This window comes from Ornithodoros turicata, chromosome 4 (assembly GCF_037126465.1).
Source record: "Ornithodoros turicata isolate Travis chromosome 4, ASM3712646v1, whole genome shotgun sequence".
NCBI lineage: Eukaryota > Metazoa > Arthropoda > Arachnida > Ixodida > Argasidae > Ornithodoros > Ornithodoros turicata.
Genome location: NC_088204.1, coordinates 42713277 through 42736012, shown reverse-complemented (window position 1 = coordinate 42736012; position 22736 = coordinate 42713277). Strand labels below are relative to the sequence as shown.

General features: G+C 46.1%; 1 protein-coding gene across 3 annotated transcripts in view; it reads left to right on the top strand.

Annotated features, from left to right (window-relative positions):
* The window catches only part of LOC135393060 (lysosomal alpha-mannosidase-like), a 492848-nt gene extending 488412 nt beyond the window's left edge, over positions 1–4436 (top strand). For all 3 annotated transcript variants that reach the window (XM_064623632.1, XM_064623631.1, XM_064623633.1), the window contains 2 exons: positions 2211–2387; positions 3083–4436. In XM_064623632.1, the coding sequence (XP_064479702.1) occupies positions 2211–2387; positions 3083–3298 (393 nt within the window). In that variant the 3' untranslated portion in view covers positions 3299–4436. The remainder of the gene's footprint in view (positions 1–2210; positions 2388–3082) is intronic.
* Positions 4437–22736: the final 18300 nt, after the last annotated feature.

Below are 22736 nucleotides of genomic sequence, written 5' to 3'. Positions count from 1 at the left end.
ATGCAGCATCGATGGGCTGCCGCGAAGAAGCGAGCGCGAGGTCTGGCGATCAGACCCTGACCTCTCTGGACACCAAACTTCAAAAGTTATTTTCTCGTGAATAAAAAAATATACTTTTCTAAAACTTGCTCAGTTTGTTCCATGAACATGATAGTATATTCTAACACTTGCCGCATATTTTTATGTTGTGCACATTTTTTTTTTATATTTGAGGGTAAATTTGTCATTTTTTCGAGTTCGGCCTGAGTTCGCGTATTTTTTTCACCCATTTATCGTCCTTGCCTCTGAACGAAAATTTCTAAGCTCATACACCTCTTCGATATCTCGTAGATTAAAACATTTTTTTGACACCGTTCCTCGAAGTGTAGCGGGAAAAAAACAGCAAATGTTGAGGTTCGATTCGGCTTTCACACACCCGTGGCATCACATACGGTGGGTCATGAGAACATTTTGAGTTTTCAGATACGTAGACCAACCAAGTGTGATTTTTTGAAATAAAATCGATGATGGTCGAGCGTCACCTCTGGGACGTTTGGCGTGGAATAACCCGCCTACGTTTGGAAGAATAGAGTACTTTGAAGGAAGAGGAGACGAGTGGCCGTACTACGTCGAACGATTGCAGGCGCATTCTTCGGGGCAAACGACGTTGGAGATGATAAGAAAAGGGCAATTTTCTTCAGCAGCTTCAGAAAACTTATTCATTGCTTCGCGACCTGCTCAAGCCGCAACGCCACCGCACAAGTCGCTGGACGAGGTACTGAAAGTTATTGGGATACACTACTATCCAAAGCCGTCCGAAGTTGTACAGAGGTCTCGCTTCAATTCAAGAGTCCGAATGAAAGGCGAGTCGGTTAGTGACTTCGTTGCAGCCCTGAAGAGCCTTTCCGAACACTGCAGTTTCGGCAGCGAACTTCAGAACATGTTGAGAGACCGTGTTGTTTGCGGACTTGATAATCAAGAAGTCCAGGAGTGGGATTCACAAAAAGCTGTACGACGGAATCTGTCGTAACTCGAAGTTACGACGAAGTCTAGATTCACGAAGGGCTCTTGTCGCAAAATCCTCGCAACTTACGTCGGAATCCTGCGAAAGCTGCTTCATGCCTTCTTCCACGAGACACACTTCAGAATTGTACAAATAACATAACTCGCGTGTCGTTTCGCGCTGTCTTCGTTGTTTTCGTTCAGGCCGCTCCTGGGATGTTTTTTTTCTCCTTCTCGGCATTGAATGTTCTTCTCCGCAGTATTTTTGCACTGCGGAACTGAGCAGTACTTGTTGCTGTTTGAGTTATGTTCGCCGGGAAACTCCATCGCGAAGGGAAGTTGCGGCATAGTTTCGGGTCACCGCGAAACATATCGGCCGGCTGCTGTTACCATCCTTTATTGAGTGCTTCTACTAGGGTCTGCAAGCAGCCAGTTGGAGCTGCGAATAGGCTCTTTGGGTCTGCTGGTTTCGAGGAGAGAATTTTATTTTGGGTAAGGACATGCACGTGGCATAACGCGGCAATGTTGGCAGTCCAATATTTGCAAGGGACCAGTCCACGGCATGCGGTGAATGGGCTCACGAATATTGCATAGTGAATGATGACGGTCAGTGTGCTTTCCTCCATTGCAAGGATTAATTGGCACGGTTCGACAAGTTGTTTGAGTTTGGCAAGTTGTCTCATTTCGTCCCAATACTTTTGAATTTCACTGTACATTTCCGTGTTAAACTTAGACGACCCCTCGAACTCGCACCTGGTAGCCTACCTTCTTCTACTGTGTTCATCTGCCTCACGAGGACCTCATGAAAATGCAGGCCCTTGATAGGCACTTCAGTTTAAGGCAGGGTGCATTGGTTCATCCACGTACGTGTTCGAGTACCGATAATGTGGTGTTAGGATTGAGAACCCTTTAATAATCTAAAACATACGTACAAAAGCTAGTACACTTTTTATTCCAGATGGGAATTATATTCAGCTGTAGATTGCCAACATGTATCATGTTGCTTACGCTACACCCTTTCTTAGAACGTGTCAACAGACCTTTCTTGCGTCAATTAAAAATGAACAGGTACCTCGAGTACGAGAAGCAGTAAGCAATTACTTGAAAAAACAATTTAAGAAATTAAACATTAAAAAAACAATTTTATTACAACATTCTCAAAAAGTGTTCTCATTGCTGTTTATTGACTGTGTTGTTTTCATAAAATGTTCTTGTCTCTGCCTTTGCAGTTTACTGGACTCGGTGTCCTGCTGCCCATGGGGGTGCGCATATTGTCCTTGGAAAGACTACCTGACGAAAATAAAGTCATGGTGCGCTTCGAATATCTGCGATTAGAGGAAGAATACAACCTGGACGGCAAACTAGATGAAATCAAATACCGAAGTAAAGTCAATGTGCCTCTAAAGGTAAGACTACGTATGTAGTGACACTAGTAGAAAATGGCGGAATGGCGGAAATGGCCTATATGGTGGTACACTGAGACCTTGGTAATGGAGAATGCGGGTGGCCATTTCACGACAACACGGCCAAGCACTCAAATTGCCCGAAATTGCCCGCCATGAGTCATGTGACCCATGCCACCCGAGCATGAGTGCCAGAAATCTAGCGGTTTTAGTCGCTTGGGTCACGCTAGGGTCATCGCGGTTCCTCATTTTCAGGTTTCATCGTCTACTAACCCACGTGATTTGATGTGCGGGCCAATGCGGGTCCTCGCCACCCTTGCAATGCAAATGTGACGACACCGGGTATAGTGGGGCAACTCGCTGACCGATCGTGTCGCGGCCGGGCGAAAAAAAATGTGCTAGCTGGGAAATTCCAGGCGCTGGGAAAGCGCCCCGCAAACATGCAAGATTGCTTCGCTTTGACCAAGCTAACATGAATGCTCGGGATCTTGCAAAAAAAGTTGCCACGAAATGACCACCCGAATTCGCCACTAGTACAAGTTTGTTGGCTATACGATCCCACGCGAGTTGTAGACGGTGCCAGCATTAGACCGTGTTGATTGATGATTTCGAATCTGTCGATTCTTATGTGTGGAATTTCGAGATCTCGCGCTCGCTGACTTTCACATGGTTTTGATTTTTTTGCTTCCTTATTTCAGGGACTACTCACAACGTATAATATTACGAAACTGCGCGAAACGGGCTTGACAGCATCGCGGTGGTTCCCTGGAAGTTCAAACTATAGGCAGCACCACGGGAATCTACCGCAAGGGATGACCTCAAAAGCGCGTAGTGGAGACATCTGGGAGAACAACACTTACGTTCAGATTGAACTGCGTTATGGAGAGATCAGAACATTTGTGGGAGAAATGTGACAATTGAGATTGCACCTGAGCGCTACATGGCAGATTTCTTGAAGCCCGGTACAGAGTACCCGTGGGTGCAAATAAATGCATGACTAGGGACAACTAGCTAACTTTTTATAATCCAGTGCTATCCTAAGGGCTTCTTCTAGCGCGAAATTGATTCCTTCGGACTTGGAATTTAGAACGCGAATGACCTTCCTGCCGGGCACTGGCGCTACAAATTTACTGTCGGTTACGTACTTGACTAGGCTTGTGCATTCCACGATCGTCAAAGCGCAGCAAATAGTCTAGTTGTGTCAACGATTAAGTAGAGTTTTTAAAGTGGAAAGTGAATTTATAAGAAATACCCACTAATATTTGCACACAATGGTGCTAATGGACTCTGGTACGTTCTAGCTTTGATTATGCTTGCACCGTTTGGGCCCCCGGTTGTTAAACAAAATATTCAAAGTCTAGAGCACATTCAAAATAGGGCTCTCAGGTTTGCTTATAACAGCTATAGTTATACTCAACCTGTTTCGTCACGGAGTGCCTCTTGAAAAGCACATTACTCTCAACCGTTTGAAATGCTTTTTTCAACTAATGAACAACCCTGGAGCCTCACCCAAGATATTATGCGGTCCTCCTCGGCTCCTCAACGAACAAAACAGACTAACGTAACGCTCATCTAGTACAAATCTTTTTAACTTTTCTTTTTTCCTAGAAGTATTGTTGGTTGGAATAGGCTTCCAGAACATGTAATCAATTGTAGCTCTTTAGAAGGTTTTGTTAGGGCTCTAACATCTGATACAATGAGTTTTACCCAGAAGGGCCACTGTTATGTTTGTGGATTTGTACTGAAGTAGTGACCTATTTCGGTGTTTGTCGTTGTTTATCATTCGCTTCTTTAGTTGTAACCAGTTAATTTTCACGGACAAATTAGCGTTACTGCACTGTCACAGCGACCTGGGTTACTCTAGTGTGTCTTAGATTAGCATGTGATTAGATTGGTGTATTAAACAGAGTTGAAGAAGTGAAGTTTTGGATTTTGTTCTCTGTTCTTATAACTGGTGCTGTTACTTTTTTTCGTACTATCTTCTACCACCCTGCTGGGACCTGTCAATAGCCGGCAGTATTCTATCAATAAAAATAAATAAAAACAATACGGTCAAACTGTTTCACAGATCGTCATCCTCGTCATTAGCGTTGACATCTTTCTTTGCAGTGTAGCTTTGTAGAGGAGGTGGTGTACCTCTACATGGGTCCTGACCGGCAATGATGGAATGTCCCAGCGGGCAGATGGTCGTGGCCTCACGCTAGGATGGTGCCAGTAGAACTGGCTGGCAGGCGCTGTGGCGCGCGCCAGCACAGGCACGTCTTCATCGTCGTCCACGGGCCACCACATCACTCCCCCCCTCAGACGCGGAGGGTGTTGAGCTAGCGGTTGAGGTCCGCGTCGATACGTGAAGAGAAGAAAGAGGTTGGGAGGGGCGACACGTGGAACAGGGACGGCTGAACTTGCGTCTTGTGCTGAGTGGGCAGAAGTGGCGGGATGAATGGTGCGGACAACAGCTGGCCGGGAGGGTTCCACGGGCGGGCCGAAGTGGAGAGCAGGGAGGTAGGCCGATGTGACGCAGGGAGGACGGCTTCAGAACCGCGAGCGGTTCGTGAGCAGTGAGCTAATTTTGTCGCCAAGGAGAGTGCCGGGGAGGACCATCGCGAAGCACGGGGAGACCGGAAGTAGAACTCAGTGACCTCCGTGCGAGCCCCCGGTGGAACGTTGGCCCGGTGCCTCTTGAACGCAATTGGATGGCTGCCAGCACCCTGTATGGAAGTCTGGTGGGAAGCCAAGGCGGGCAGGCTCCTTGGGACCGGCATGACGATGTGGATAGGGCCATGCAGTCGCCAGCGGCGTACCGCGACCGGTATGGGAGCCTAATGCTCGGGAAGGTGCCGCTGGTGAAGCCTGAGGAGTGCCATCGCGAAGCGTTTGGCGACGTGACGCAGAGTGGGAGACCATGTTGACGTGAGCTGGGTAGAACCATGGTGTTGAGCAGCCGGGCGTTGCAATTAAGTACGTTGAGCGAGTCGCGATGAATTGGCGTCGTCGCCTAGCGGTTCCTCGGTAGAACGATGCACAGGACCTCCAGAGATGGCTTCGAACGCGGTCTTGCGAAAATTTGGGATGGTACTGCGCCGAATTGCGCCGAACATGGTGTTCGTTGTTCGGGTCACCAAATGTAGAGGAGGTGGTGTCCCTCTACATGAGTCCTGACCGGCGATGATGAAATGTCCCAGCGGGCAGATGGTCATGGCCTCACGCTAGGACGGTGCCCGTAGAACTGGCTCGCGCAGTGGCGCGCGCCAGCACAGGCCGTCTTCATCGTCGTCCACGGGCCGCCACAGCTCCATCTTACTTGAGCAAATGACATACCCGTGCCTTTCATTCCTTGTGAATGGCGTTCACTTTGCTGTGTGACATGGGTGAAACCTTTCATGCTCGCCTTCGTCATACACCTGAACCAACCATTAAGTCATCACTTCTTTCTCGGCAGACCTACTGTGTGGACTCAATCCTAGTAGACACACCGACATCCGTCACATCAGTGGCACTGACAATAGCGCTGCAGATGCACTGTCCCGCATCCAAGTCTCGCCCGTTCTGACTTCCCGCGAACCTATTCGATTTCGCTGCCATGGCTGCCGCCCACTCTGAAGACATCACCTCAATAGTTATTCCCGGGTTTTCTCTGTCCCGAGTCTTCCAGGGGCCTGCTCCAAGAAGTCAGCCTGCTCGACACGACTGTTTCATTGACCTTCGATGTGTCTACAGGTACACCGCCCCTTCGTGTTCCAGCAAGTTCGTTAAACGTTCCATTCCCTTTTGCATTCTGGATTCCGTGTCACGCAACGTGCGCCGGGTACGTTTGGGCACGAATCAAATGCTGACATTCCTCAATCGACTCGTTCGTGTATGGAGCGTCAGCGAGCCACAGTCACTTGCCATATTGTCCCTCCACTTCAAAACTTTCCACCGTCCTGAAATCGTTTTCAGCACGTCCATATTGACATTGTTGGGCGTTGCCCGCACACGAGATTTCCGTTTTTTTCTCACCTGCAAAGACCGTTTTACTCGTCGGCCCTAGAGTCACAGAAGCACGACCTAGACCGTTTGCTCGTCACTAGTTGGCCCGAAGCAAATCCCATTCCCAATGCCACCGCGGACACTGTTGCCCGCGCTTTGTTGTCCATGTGGGTCACCCGTTTCCGTATTCCCGCTTCTATCACAACTGATTGAGGCCACCATTTGTACTCAAACTTCCTTGGTTGCCAACGCAATCGGAGAATGTAAAAAGTTGTCAATCCAACCAGGATTCAGGAGATTCAGAAAATTGAATATTTAACTCATACCAATCAACAATGTAATGGTGTGGGACTAAAGTTGTCTGGTAGATAAACGCAGCAGTCATTCGAGAAGTCATTCCTATAGAATATCAAGTTTCGAGGATTTATTGCGCAGTAGCTGAAGAAGTTGCATTGTAGTACAGTATTAAGCCACTTAAGCAACTTGCTTTACCCTTGCTAACGTTACTGCTGGCAAAAGAACAGTGTCGGGGAATGGGGGACGTAGGTGTGTAATGGGTGCTACCAAGGCTCTGTGCACCTACAGTGTTTCTCATGACAGATGAGGTGACGCTCGCACGGGATGGAAAGTTAATAGAAAAATAATGCTGGAGAGGTAGAATGTTCTCCACGGCATCACATGGTGTGTTCTTACTCCTCTGGTAACCAAATCTAGAGGAGATGGTCTTCCTCGACACGAGTCCTGACTGGCAGTGATGGAATGTCCAAGCGGGCGCACATTACTGGTCCCACGCGTGGCCACTGCCGTTACCACTGAATAACTGGCACCCCTTTGCAGGCCGCCAAAGGTCATTTTTTTCTTCCACGTTGCCTACATCGTAAATCACTTGAACCTTTGTGGTGGATGACAGGAACATATCAAGTCCTATAATTTGCAGTGCTGACTCTAGATGTGTCACCCGATGAAGTGTGCTGCTTTCGCTATTACGAATAATCTTGACGGATTCCTTGTCGTCAAAACTGATGTTTTTACACTCTTGGCGTTGACGTGGGGCGAACAGGCACCTCGGGCATCATTGCTGTTGTTTGACCTCTCTGTTTTATAGGCTTGGGCTGCACAGATCGAATCCTGTGGATCAAACAGATGGAATGTTAAGAATCTGGCTGTCCAACTGTTGAGGTAAACCTAGTCACTCCTGAAAGGAAAAAGGCCACAAAATGAGGTGGTTTGTTCTTTCAACACAGTGCATTATGATTATCATCACAGTGCATTATGATTGTGATTATCATTAGATATGTTCAGACTGACTGCCACAATGCAAAGCTTGTTAGCATCTTTTCTTTTTTATGTTCATGTATATATGTGCTCCATGCTCCATGTAGTTTCACAATTTTTAAATTTTTCTTTACATCAAGTCAGGAGTGGATTAAAAATTGGTAAAATGATGTTAATATAAGCAGCATACAAAAATATTTCCAAATTAGGTCCACATGAACAAAACTGCATAAAGTGAATTGAAAAAATGTGACAAAAATGAAGTGCTTGAGTCTATTAGAGAGCAAAAAATACAGCACAAGTGTACAACATGTAGAATGAAAACGCACACACATAACCAGTTCTTAAATTGCCTGACGATGGTACCGGGAAGGCGGTCCCACTACAACGATGTACGAGGGCGAAATGAATTGTGAAATGACTTCGTTGAGCATGAGGGAATGCACACTTTGTACTGATGATCGGTACGAGATGAGATATATGTAGCCTGTTGGATCAAAGATTCTCTGAGGTGATTAGTGTGATAATAAATCATGTGGAAACAAAGACAAGTTATTTTGCGACGAGTGCAAAGTAGAAGCAGGTTGAGGTTATGTTTTATAGCAGTGACACTGGCGTTGCAGTTACCAAATATGAATCAGGCTGCCTTGTTTTGTACTGTTTCTATTGAGTTTGAAATGTTGGTGTGGTCAGTATCTCACACAGAGGCGCATATTCCGACTTAGGAAGGACTAGTCATTTATACAGTCACGTTAGTGTTTATTGGAGCGGATGAAAAATGCTGGCGAGTGTAACTTGGGGCTTGAGAAGCGTCTGTAGTGATATATTCAACATGAGGGCGCCATCATAGGTAATACCCCTGTCACATGGGCATTTCGATCCTTCCCGAATCCGATCTGCATCGAACTTCCCGAGCACGTTCGAGTTTTGACGCTGCTACACGGCCACTTTCAATGCGCGTTGAATGGTTGACCTGTGGCGCGAGAGGCGGCGCAACCGTCGCCGTCTGAGTACGTATCCTATTAGCTGTTCCGGCTGTTGTCGCGCGGTGTCGAGAATATAGGCAAATGAATAAACGGAACTCATTAATTTCGCGTTTCCTATATAACAGCGATATTAGTGGTAATTTTTCGTATACCGATGTAAGCATCATTTGTGGCTTCACGCGCATGTCCGTCTTAAGTTATGACAGTTCACCGGGGTCGAGGATGCAAATGGCGTCCGTCGAGCCGTCTTGAAATTCTCAATCCTGTTATGGAAACTGTCTTGAGTCAAGCAGGATCAAAGTTCGATCCAGCTTGGAAGCGGCCGTGTAGCACCATCCGATCTGCATTGGGTTCAAGCAGGTTCGGTCGAGCAGGATCGAAAATGCCCGTGTGACAGGGGTATTAGATGAAATGAAAACGCTGAGGTATTTGTAAAGTGATACCCAGAGACCGTGGTGATACTGATTCAAATGGAATGTTATTAATGGAATACGTCACATGCAATTTATTAGAGCGAGAAATTATCATAGATTTACATTTTGATAAGTTGCATGTGCCATGCTTGACAGCACATAGAAAGCTTAATGAGGTCAGCGCGAAGTACATAATTCCATATCAGAATTGTTAGTAATCTGACGATAGATGACACAATCATCAGGATAGGAACGAGGGGATGTAAGATCATTTGGAAGGTCGTTCATGTATAGTCGTGTCTTGCTTATCCGGATTTCAGATATCTGGAAAACTTGCATTACCGGGAACGAGCCTGCTACCATTGGACTTGGTCCCGGTTTCCTGGAAGAAGAGCAACCCTCTGTGACATTAGTCTTCTTTGAACAGCAGGGTGACTCAGCGGGAGCTGTGGGTGTGACCAAAACCCTGTCACACACGTGCCAACTAATTTCAAGCAGCTCACTTCGCTTGAATTTTTGAAGTAACAGTCTTTTTCTTGTTTTCTTTTCTGGAGCTATAAATGAGAGTCTCAGTTAAGTTAAGGCGGAGATTTGGGCAAGTTGGTACATAACTAGGTAGAAAACAGCGCAGAGACGGGGCACGAAGAAGAAACAAGTGCACACACAGAGCGCTGACTAGCAACTGAAGCTTTATTCCCCAAAGGGGGCAAAACCGAAAAGGAGAGAAGGAAAGGAGGACAATCAGGAACACTCTAGAAGATAACTAATCTCTTTGTTCAATAGGTCCACTGATGGCTTGCGGACACCTCTATTATGAATTTGTGCTCCTTCGTAAATTTCCCTGGCGAGCCTGTCGGAGTAGCTCCTAAGTACACGTGTGTCTTCCAAACGAGGTCGGCATCCGCAATCGCGACAGTGCATGGCCAGGTTGCTGCCTGTGTGAGTCTGCAGGAAGGATGAGTGTTCGCGCAGCCTGTCATTCAGACACCGTCCTGTCTGTCCCACATATGACTTCCCGCACGTCAGAGGAATGTCTAAATAACATTACACTTGCACTGGACGAAAGGCCTTACATGCTTTTGTTCTTCCCTCAGACCTCTACTACAGGAAGGCACAGGAAGCCATGGATGACAACTTTGTCAGGACAAACCTAGTTCCTCATTCACTCAGGAAACGGGCCATTGAACTTTGCGAGAGTGCGAATCTGCCTAGATTGGTAGCCTCAGTGAAGAAAGCAAAAACACTCAGTCTCCAGGTCTTCTTCTCCATTAAAACTCACAAGGAAAGCTCACCGTTCCGTGCCATCGTGTCAGAGCGGCATACCCGGCAGCAGCCGGTAGGACGTTTCATCCAGAAGGCGCTTTCAGCTTTGGAGATTGAGGATCCGTTCCTTGTGTTCCGCCCGAGCGACGTATCCGACTTCCTCAAGGGTTTAAGCCCAGCATCGCGTTGCGTCTTCTCACTTGATGTCAAGGACCTGTATTATTCCCTGCCACAAGACGAGCTCATCGAAGTTGTTAGTGAAGGAATCGACCGTTACGGAACCGTTCGGTTTCAAAATGAAGTTGGAGTTGATGTCTCCACCTTCCTAGCAGTCCTCAGACTGTACCTTCAATCAACTACGGTGGAGTTTTTGGGAGGAGTGTACTTGCAAAGAGCCGGAGTTTACATTGGTTCATGTGTTGCCCCCGTGCTCAGCAACTTGCTGCTGGCGAGATACGACAGGGGCTTGAACGTGCCCTCCGCGATATAGGAGTCCCCAGGGTTTTCCGGTTCGTTGACGACTACTTGATCATCTTTGACTCTGAAAACGTGGCCGCGGACGAGCGCACAGAACACATAACTCGCATCTTCCAGCGCACCTGTAGTGGCGCTAGTGGGTTGGGCTGCGGACACTGAAGACGATGCGCGAGAGCTCGGCCTGGATCATTCTTCTGGCTGATTCGTCTGGAGACACAGGCTCCAACATGTATTGTCTCGTCCCTAGTTACTCGTATTAAATCGTTGTTATTCCCACGCATACCGACTATCTCAACTGGTGACGAGCGGGTTTGCTGTCTGGAAATGCAAGGGGACGAGAGTCCAGCGCCTACTACGGGCGCAGTTCCTGATGATGCTGTTCGAAGGTTTCGCAGTCCCGGAACATTCGATCCAGAGAAGGAAGACTGGAAGCTTTACGAAATTCGTTTCCAGGCATCACTACAAGTGGCAAGGGTCACTAACGACGCAGACAAATCTGGACTTCTAATTTCGGCGCTCACTCCGGACGTCTTCAAACGGCTCTACAACTTGTTGCAGCCTCGAAACATCACAGAGGTACCGTTCTCAGAGATTACGATCAAGTTGTCTCAGCACTTTACGCCTAAAAGCTTCAAGGAGTTTGAAAGGTACAAACTCTTCTCCACGCATCAGCAAGATGGCGAATCCGTCCGAGAATTCGTTCAGCGATTATCTGCAGTCATTTCTCGTTGCGAATACGAAAAGGAAACGGATGTTCGAGCATGCTCATTCCTCACTGCGTTCATTGTTGGCCTCAATGACACTCGTATTCTACTCGACTTGTGTTGGAAAACAATTTGTCGTTAGAATCGGCAATTAAGCTGGCTGAAAGCTGCTTAGCCGCGGAGGCTGAATCAAAGCAACTACATGCGGGGACGGACGTGCATAAGGTGGCAACTAGGGACACCAGCAGCTTGGCTTGCTACAGATGCGGCAATCCCAATCACCTCCAAGAATCATGTAGATTCCGCACGGAAGAGTGTCATGCCTGTGGGAAAACGGGCCATATTGCAAAAATGTGTCGCTCTTCTGGACCACAGGTGAAACAGAAGAAGGGTAACAGGGTCAGGAAGGTGAAGTTGGTGACTGATGTGTTCCCCGTCGACGAAGAAGATGTAAAGTTCCTGACTTGTCGCGTGGGAGACAAAGAGGTTGTGTTGCAGGTAGATACTGGATCTCGAGCAACACTGCTGGACAACCGCACTTACAAGAAACTGGGTGAGCCAAGGCTACGTTCATCTCCATATCGCTTACGTGCCTTTAACAAGGACGAAATTCCACTTCGTGGAGCGGCAGATCTTAAGGTTGCCATCGGTGGAAAAGAAGAGATACTACAAGCCCTCTTCACCAGGATGGACCATACCAATCTTCTTGGGCGAGAGTGGATTCGTAAGCTTGGCGTGAACCTCAATGAGCTATTCGTTGGCAAGATATCTGGAGGAGTGGGAGTGGACAGGATCACTTCGAATTTGGCGTTGGAGAAAACATTGGCAACGTATTCCGAACTTTTTGGCAGTCAGCTGGGAAGATGTACTAAGACTTAGTGCACCTTCATCTCAAACAGGACGCCCGGCCAAGGTTCTTTAAGCCCCGCCCGATTCCTTTTGCGACTCGTGAGGCAGTTGAAGCTGATCTGGAACGCCAAGTTAAGAACGGCGTTTTGAAACCTGTCGAAGTCTCGGAATGGGCCACTCCTATTGTTGTCGTGCCAAAGCCTAATGGGGCTGTAAGAGTCTGTGGAGATTTCAGTGTTACGGACGTCTTCGACCAATATCCCCTACTACGGCCAGAGGAACTCTTGGCAACGCTAAACGGCGGCGAGAAATTTTCCAATCTAGATTTGTCCGAAGCGTATCTCCAGATGGAGCTGGATGAAGATGCGAAGAGAATCTTGGTCATCAACACTCATATGGGTCTCTATCAGTTCAACCGAATGCCGTTCGGAATCGCGTCTGCCCCAGCGGTGTTTCAACGTATCATGGAACAGGTGATCGCTGGAATACCCTCAGTGGCTTGTTATCTGGACGATATTATTGTGACTGGCGAGAACGACCATCAACACTTGGAAAACTTGAAGCAGGTTTTATTGCGACTACGTGAATTTGGCTTCACACTGAAAAAAGAGAAGTGTGCGTTCATGCAGCAACAGGTTGAGTACCTTGGTCATGTTGTTACAGCGGAGGGATTTCGACCATCTCCGAAAAGGGCATCCGCGATACTGAACATGCCGCCTCCCACGCAAGTATCCAAATTACGTTCGTTTCTGGGCATGGTTCAGCACTACGGCAAATACATACCCTCCTTGGCAGACGTGTGTGCTCCGCTGAACAACTTGCTTAAGAAATGTGTGCTATGGCAATGGTCGACGTCGTGTGTTGAAGCTTTCGAGACGATTAAGAAGAAATTGACTTCAGTCGAAGTACTGATACATTATGACCCGCGCAAGGAAATATTTCTGGCAGTGGATGCGTCCTCGAAAGGACTTGGGGCCGTCATTTACCACCGTATTAACGGCGCAGATCGTCCGATCGCACATGCTTCAAAGACTCTGACACCCGCCGAATCAAGGTATGCTCAGATAGAACGGGAAGCTCTCGCCATAATTTTTGGTGTCAAGAGATTTCACCAATATCTTTGGGGGAGGAGGTTTACGCTCTTCACAGACCACAAGCCTCTAGCGGTGATTTTTGGGTCGTCCAAAGGCATTCCCGTTACTACAGCAAGCCGTCTGCAACGTTGGGCTATCATCCTCATGAGTTATTCTTTTGATATCCAGTTCAAGTCGACATTAAATATCGCAAATGCTGACGGTCTTTCCAGACTTCCAGAAGGGCCGGATGTGCAATTTGATCTGCAAATGCAACAGGGTATTTTCAACGTCGAGGTTGAAGAGATAAAGGCTGTGCAAGATTTTCGAATGTCTACCCTTCCGGTCACCGCGAAGCGGATTGCTGAAGCGACACATGAAGATCCCCGTTTAAAAGAAGTAATTCAGTTTATTACAAACGGCTGGCCTGAGAGAACCGAACCCCAGTTCGCACCATATGTTCAACGACGAGCGGAGGTGACGACTCACAGAGGGTGCATACTTCTCGGATTACGTACGGTAGTTCCTGATAAGTATCGTCTGCAACTTCTGAACACCCTTCATGATTGCCATGTCGGTCAAACAAAGCTGAAAATGCTTGCCCGCTCATACATGTGGTGACCAGGCCTCGATAAAGATACTGAAGCTACAGTGAGACGTTGTCATCAGTGTGCAGCCATTGCAGCCCAGGAGTCCCCGGTTCCGCTTCATCAATGGGAGCCGCCAGAGAAACCGTGGTTTCGGCTACACGCGGACTTTGCAGAGTTGCATGGGAAACATTACCTCATAATAATTGACGCATTCAGTAAGTGGCCAGAGGTGGTGCCTATGGCAGCAACTACAGCGACGAAGACAATGGATGCCATGAAAGACATTTTCGTGCAGCATGGGCTTCCACAGGTTCTGGTGACAGATAATGGACCTCCCTTCACCAGTCAGCAGTTTACGACCTTCCTTGCGGAACTTGGAGTTCATCACGTTCGTACGCCGCCATATCATCCGAAGTCTAACGGACAAGCTGAAAACTTTGTACGAACGTTTAAAACAGCGCTATCTCGCTCCGCTATGGAGGGGAGAGAAAATATCAGAGAGTTCCTGTTCAAATACCGTGTAACGCCACATGCATCTACAGGTCGTCCACCGTGCGAGCGGCTCAACAGCAGGCACTATCGGTCTGTGTTGGACCTTGTTAGACCTTCTGATTTTTCTCCGATTCCTACGTCAACGGATGCGGGTGCTCGAGAGCGACAAAGGCGTTGTCATGATAAACGGGCACGGGACCGATCTTTTGGAAAAGACGCATGCGTGTGGATGCTTGATCCGCAGAGGAAAGGTCACTGTAAAACAGGAAAAATTATGGAAAAAGAAGGGAGAGTGATCTTCCATGTGCGAGATGTTGATGGGAAGACTCATCGAGTACATAAGGACCATCTTAAGCTCAGGGAATCTTTGGAATCGTGGGAAAGCGGATTTTCGAAGACAACGGCAGATCAAGATCTTGTGCTCGAGGGACCTGAATTTCCTTTGCCGTTCCCCGAAGTGGAGGACCCACCATTGAGTGACGGAAATCGTCATACGTCCTTAAGTGTTCAACCACCGAGGGATGGACAGGCTGTCGCACCTTCAAGTGAAGCGTCTCCTACGGGCGACAATACACGCCGATACCCCTTGAGGATCCGTCGTTCAGTAGACCGCTATGGCTCTACTTATTAAAGGGGGAGGTATTGTAGTGGCGCTAGTGGGTTGGGCTGCGGACACTGAAGACGATGCGCGAGAGCTCCGCCTGGATCATTCTTCTGGCTGATTCGTCTGGAGACATAGGCTCCAACATGTATTGTCTCGTCCCTAGTTACTCGTATTTATTCGTTGTTATTCCCACGCATACCGACTATCTCAGCACCGTCTCACCTTTCACACTCACGAGGGAGTTACCAGTGGAACATCGACTCAGATTCCTAGACCTTGAACTCGCCATCGAGCCTGACCACCTGTGCTGGACATACGCCCCACGCTCTAAGAAGGGCCGTTTTCGTCGGCCCACTCCAAGCTGGTCAAACGCAGTATTGCACTATCGGCAATGGAAAATGCCGTGAAACGCTCATGCCCGCATCAAGTTCAGCGGAGCCTCTTGTCACAAGTTTTGAGGCTTAAAACCGCGGGCTTTCCAGTTCAGCTGATAAGAGGCTCAGCTGAGGTTCTCCTCGGGAAGTTGCACAAGAAACACGAAGAGGCTCCCAGGCATGATCGCTCGTCCAGGATAGCGGCCATTCCATATATCCACGCAGTTTCCCACAACATAAAGAAAGTTGCCCAGCGTGCCGGCGTTAGCGTTGTATTCACTGCACCTAACAAGTTAGGCGGGCTGTGTCGACGCGTCAACAGTGAAGAAGCCGCTGCTTCCGGATGCAACAAAAAGCATGTAAGGCCTTTCGTCCAGTGCAAGTGTAATGTTATTTATGACATTCCTCTGACGTGCGGGAAGTCATATGTGGGACAGACAGGACGGTGTCTGAATGACAGGCTGCGCGAACACTCATCCTTCCTGCAGACTCACACAGGCAGCAACCTGGCCATGCACTGTCGCGATTGCGGATGCCGACCTCGTTTGGAAGACACACGTGTACTTAGGAGCTACTCCGACAGGCTCGCCAGGGAAATTTACGAAGGAGCACAAATTCATAATAGAGGTGTCCGCAAGCCATCAGTGGACCTATTGAACAAAGAGATTAGTTATCTTCTAGAGTGTTCCTGATTGTCCTCCTTTCCTTCTCTCCTTTTCGGTTTTGCCCCCTTTGGGGAATAAAGCTTCAGTAGCTAGTCAGCGCTCTGTGTGTGCACTTGTTTCTTCTTCGTGTCCCGTCTCTGCGCTGTTTTCTACCTAGAGAGTCTCAAATTTGCCGGGTTCACCTGGAAAGGGTTAAAGATTGGGCTGTTCGGTGGTTCATACTTTCAAATTGATAAAAATCCCTGGTCCAGGGAACAAACAACAAAAGGCCCAGGGAGTACCCAGGCAGGGGGAGGTTTATCGATTTTAAAGTTTTCCCTTTAGCTTGACTGGTTCAGTTATCTGGTATCCAGATGAGAAGGGACGACTCCTGAGGTATCTGGATAATCGAGACATGACTGTATATGAGAAAGTGAAGCGGGCCAAGGACAGAACCTTCGCGAACTCCAGAGAGAACAGGCGTTAGGCTGGACTCTATACCGTTTACAGAGCAAACTGTGAGCAATTAGTCAAGGAGTGTATCCAAGATATAATTTTATCATCAATGCCAAAATTGTGCAATTTATTTAAAAAAATGGAGAGTGTGATACCTTATCGGATGCCTTCGAGAAGTCAAGAAGTATGCAGTTCGTGCGAAATTCGTGATCCAGTGCAACATAAAAGTCATGGACAAAGTAGACGTTTCACAAGATTTTTTTTTTCTAAAACCGTGTCAATATGGAGAGAAGACGACTTTAGGTGTTCAACAAGATGTGAGTAGATAATGTGCTCTAGTGTTGTACATGAAATTATTGGTCGATAGTTACAGGCACAATGTCTCCTGATTTATGGAGTGGAACCACCTTTCCAGTCATGTCGAAGAATGCCCTCTTCAAGATTGCAACAGCACCCTGATGCATCAGCATGCCTTCGGTTGAACTGCCCTTTCCACTTTTACACTTTCTTTATCTATGAATTCTAAGCCTATTAAAAGTATCTGCTGGTTCGAGCCCAGTGTGTGTGGTTAGTTTTCTTTTCTTAACCAAACTGCATGGTGCATGTTTCTACATTCACTGGATTGTGTCATATTGCTTGCTTCATGAACTTACCTTGAATCTGTGTGAGGTAGAAATATTGTTAGCATTGGGAAGAAACATTGGCAAATAGTCCAAAGATTTGTCACGCACTGGAATGTGCAGGTTAGTGATGAAAGAATTGAGTAAATGACATGACATTTCTTTCTGGGATGCATCAGGATGTCAGATTTGCAAATTACTCCAGGCTGGAGCCGTATTTCAAAATATGGCCACTATGTGAATAAAAAAATGGAGTGAATGAGGTGAAATTAGTTTCTGGAATGCTTCAGAATGTCTACATATGTGATATTGACTTAAATTGCATCTCAGCGGGGGAGAAATATTGGGCAAGTGCTTCGGAAATGGGCCGTGAAGCATAATGTGTGAGGAGAGTGATGATGAAATGATTGAGGAAATGAAGTGAAATAGATTTTTGGAACGTATCAGAATGTCTCTTTTAGGATATGGAGTTATCTTGAGTATGTGTGGGGTAGTAATATGTTTGAAATTGGAAACAAACATTGGCAGGTGGTTTGGAGATGTGCTCTGGAATGTGCAAATAATGAAATGTGCACTAATGAAATAATTGAGTAAATGACATAAAATTTGTAACTGGAAAGCTTCAGAATGTCTACTTATAGGATATCGACTGAAGTAGACAACTTCAGAAAATCCCAGTGAGCTTTACGCCCCTTTCAACTATGGGAACTTGCTGGTAACAAAGGAGAAAAGGTCTCCTAGATGTTTCGGTTCCTTCTCTTTCGGCCGATTGTCCATGAGGAGTCAATGTCAGCGAAAACGAACCGTGAAGGACAATTAATTCCAGTAATCTCCCAGGATGCAACGCTTGCGCGATAAGCATTGGGAGTTTCTCAAGTCGTCTATTGAATCTCAGTGGGGAGAAACATTTTTAATATTAGAAAGAAATTTTGCAAACTGCTTCAGACAGGAACTGTGTTTTCAGAATGAAATATGGAGTGAATGAGGTGAAGTTGATTTCCGGAATCTTTCAGAATCTTTCAGGATGTCTACTTATAGGATACTGAATTAAATTCAATCCCAGTGGGGAGAAAATATTTTTATTATCGGAAAGAAATTTTGCAAATTCTTCCAGACAGGAGCCGTGTTTTAAAATTGTTGTCAATATGTTACTAAAAAATAGAATGAATGAAATCAAACTAATTCTAGAGCCCTTCAGATTGTCTACTCATAGTATGTGGAGTTATCTTCAATCTCAGTAGAGGAGAAATATTCTTAACGCCGGCAAGGAACACCGGCAAGTGCTTCAGAAGTAAGCCATGCAGCGAAACGTGTGAGGCAAGTGATGAAAGAACTGAGTACATGACACAAAATTTGTTTTTGGATTGCTGCAGATGTCTAGTTAACTTGAATCTGTGTGGTGAAGAAATATTTTTAACATTGGCAAGAATTTGCTCCAGACTGGAGCCGTGTTTTCAAAATATGGCCACTATATGAATAAAAAATGGAGTGAATTTGGTGAAATTAATTGAGGTGGGTGGTGGCTTCTGGTTTTCAAAATTTGGCCTCTGTGAATGAAAAATTGGAGTGGATGAGGCGAAATTGATTTCAGGAGAGCTTGAGAATGTTTATTTATAGAATAGGGACTTTTATTGAATCTCGGTGGGGTAGTAATATTTTAAACATTGGAAAGAAACACCGACAAGTGCTTCCGAAATGAGCCTTGCAGTGAAATGGATGAGGTGAGCGATGAAAGCATTTAGGAAATAACGTGAAATTGGTTTCTGGAAAGATTCAGAGTGTCTATTTATAGTATAGGGACATTTATTGAATCTCATTGGGGTAGCAATATTTTTAACATTAGAAAGAAACCCGGGCAAGTGCTACTGAAATGGAACGTGCAGCGAAATGCGTGAGGTGATTGAATAAAGCATTGAGGAAATGAGGTGAAATTGATTTCTGGAAGGCCTCTGAATGTCTATTTATATTTGTTGAATCTAGGGGGTAGAAATAGTTTTAACATTGGAAAGAAATATCGGCAAGTGCTTCAAAATGGGTCCTACAGCGAAATGCAAGAGGTGGTAAAGCATTGAGTAAATGAGGTGAAATTGGTTTCTTGAAAACTTCAGAGTGTCTATTTATAGGATATGGACCTACTCTGAATCTCATTGGGGTAGAAATATTTTTAACATTGGAAAAAAATATTGGCAAGTGCCTCGGAGATGGGTCCTGCAGCGAAATGTACGAGGTGCGTGAGGAAAGCATTGAGTAAATGAGGTGAAACTGGTTTCTGGAAAACTTCAGAATATCTATTTAGAGGATACGGACCTAAATTGAATCTCAGTGGGGTAGAAATATTTTGAACATTAGAAAAAAAAATTGGCTAGTGCTTGAGAAAAGGCCTGTGTCGAGAAATGCGCGAGGTGGGTGATGAAAGCATTGAGGAAATCAAGTGAAACTGATTTTCGGAAGGATTTAGAGTGTCTGTTTATAGAATGTGGACTTGAATTAAACCTCAGTGGGGTAGAAATATTTTTAACATTGGAAAGAAAGATTGACAAGTGATTTGGAAATGGCCGTTCAGCGACATGCGTGCAACATAAATATATTTAGTCTGAGTGGGGGAGTAAAATTTTTAAGATTGGCAAGAATCATAGGCAAGTGCTCAGGAGATGCGTCGTGTCGTTAAGTGTGAGGGTATATATCAAGAGAAGTAGATGTATTTAGATGAGCAATGCACTAATCAATTGAAGTTTGGCCTCGGTGTGTTCTATATGATAACTGGGAAAAATGATAAAAGCTTCATAATCCGTCGCTGCGGACGACATGCAGCAACATCATGCAAACCATTGTTTAATCGTGTATTAATGGGACGGTCTCGTACAGACCGAGCAATTCCGAAACTTAGATGAAACTATATTCGTGAGTGCTACAGAAACACAGACGCGAAAGTTTCATCCAAAACAAGGAAGTGGTTTTCGAGATATTTAGAGAAATATGCCGTACTAGCAGGCGACGGAAGTTGCAGCTGGATTCACTTCCTCTCATGCAACGTCACGCGTAACATCGTTATGGGTTTTATGGTGGAAGGCCTCCCATTGAGCGACCGAAGAACGAAACAGTTGTTTGCGGTTGGAAGGTGTAATGCGCGACGTCGTAATGTCTGACAGCGAATTTAGCGACGGGTCCCTGTCACTGAGCGGTGAAGGTGAGTTCATCGGCTCCGACCTACTGAATTACGGAATTAGTGGATGATTCAGAACTGATTGACTTTGGGTAAGACTCATAAATAAATGCGTGCTGTTTTGCGTATATATGTTCCGCCTGATCGTGACACCGCTTCTAAATTGTAAAAACGCTCCAGGTGTGTGTCTAGCCACTGCTCGCCGTAGCAGGCGAGTTCATATGCTGCGCATCGCTGTAGACAGGGTAACGGCTGTTGTTGACGACACCGGTCTACGCTGGAAATGCTCTACGCAAGGAACATGTGTTGTTCCCTGATTTTCGCACACGTCGATCGGGAACTTTTAATCGTCAACGGCACCCCGTATCCGTAGTACAGCGGCAACTGGATCGGCCACTGGAGGTGTGTTGCGATTCCGAGCTTGCACTATTGTTTTAAGAATGGCACGTTTCCATTTATTGTGACGCAAGGAAACCAAACGCGGGATTGACATGCTCTGTACTACTTCTGACACATCAGATATACAGCGTATGCATGCTTTACAAACTGGATCTGGGGATATCTTGGTCCAAGGAATAGGCGCCAGATACCAGCATGTGTTGTGCGCACAATCCGGAACCTGTTTCCGTCCGTCACGTACACATGGCACATGGTGTTGTATTCCCCTGAACGGTGTTGTAAGGTTTGTTTTTGTTGCGTAGCTTTTTATTTGCATATAAAAATGTGTGTTTCATGGTACGTTATGCAAAATTTCAGGTTTGGGCACTTAGTCGTAAGCATCACAACTTGGATAGTCTTCTGAAGGAAGCTGCTCTCAGTATCCATTTCAGCAACCGGCTGGAGGTTGTCAACGTGATAAGCGAAGGCATTCCATTCATGTCATTGCACATGGAGCAAATGACAAAATCAAGGATAAGCTGATATATGTCAACGACTTCAGTTACCCCTGGCCTATGGCAAAAAAACAAAAAAAGCCCTTTTCAGGACCATGACAAATGTCTGTATCAAAGACTATGCCTCTGCATAGAATAAACCCTTATCATCATTGATGATTATGAATCAAAAATACCTAGACGCGCATTACAAATGTGCAAGATGGAACAGCGGTTTGCAACTTGTTGACATGTCGTCTGCCTCATTGTTGCTCATGGTACACCGGTGTGTTCATGATCACATACTGGCTCAGATTTTGATTAAATATCGGGTTGCACACTAAGATGTCCAGCACGTTGAATATAAAAGATGTGGAAATGTTTAAGAAGTTTCAAAAATACCTAGATTTGCATGACAAATGTGCAAGATGGAACAGCGGTTTGCAACTTGTTGACATGTCGTCTGGCTTATTGTTGCTCATGTTACACCGGTGTGTTCATGAGCCCATACTGGCTCACATTTTGATTCGATATCAGGGGTTGCACTCTAACATCTACAGCGCGTTGAATATAAAAGGAGTGGAAATGTTTTAAACATTTCAAAAACATCAAAAATACCTATATGTGCATGACAAATGTGCAAGATGGAACATCAGTTTGCAACTTGTTCACATGTCGTCTGCCTTATTGTTGCTCATGTTACAACGGTGTGTTCATTAGCCCATACTGGCTCCCATTTTGATTCGATATCAGGGGTTGCACACTAACATTTATTTTTTTTAATTCCGTGTTAGCGCCGCGAAGCAACTGTGGCTATGAGCGGCGTACAGATGTGACAGGTGGAGAGAGGACGGCAGGAAGGAGTGGGGGACAGGGGGTTAGTGTGCGTCCTAGGCCGACTTTAGGGGGAACTGTGCCGACATTCGTCTGGAAAGTCTTCGGAAAACCCAGGGAAAACCTCAGACAGCACAGCCGGTGACAGGATTCGAACCCGTGTCACCTCCCAGTCTCGGCGTGGAAAGCGATCATCCTAACCACTATGTCACGGGAGCTGGTCACACTAACATGTCCAGCACGTTGAATATAAAAAATGTGGAAATGATTAAAAAATTTCAAAAATATCAAAAATACCTAGACGTGCATGACAAATTTGTAAGATGGAACAGCGGTTTGCAACTTGTTGTCGTCTGCCTTATTTTTGCTCATGTCACACCGGTGTGTCCATGAGCCCATGCTGACTGAGATTTTGATTCACTATCAGCAGTTGCAAGCTAACGTATCCCAGCACGTTGATTATAAAGGTTGCGGAAGTTGAGTGTTTATGTAGTCATCTTTTATTGTCCCTTATTGTAATGTATGTCCACAGCACTGACCAATTGTGTTAAAATTGGGTCTTGGGTATCGGGTAGTAATAATGATGTTCAAGCAGCAAGCTCTGAGCAACCTGTCGTCATGTGGTGTCAACAAGGTTGTCTTGTCTTTTGCTGCTTGAACATCATATAATCACAACACTGATTTGTGGATATAA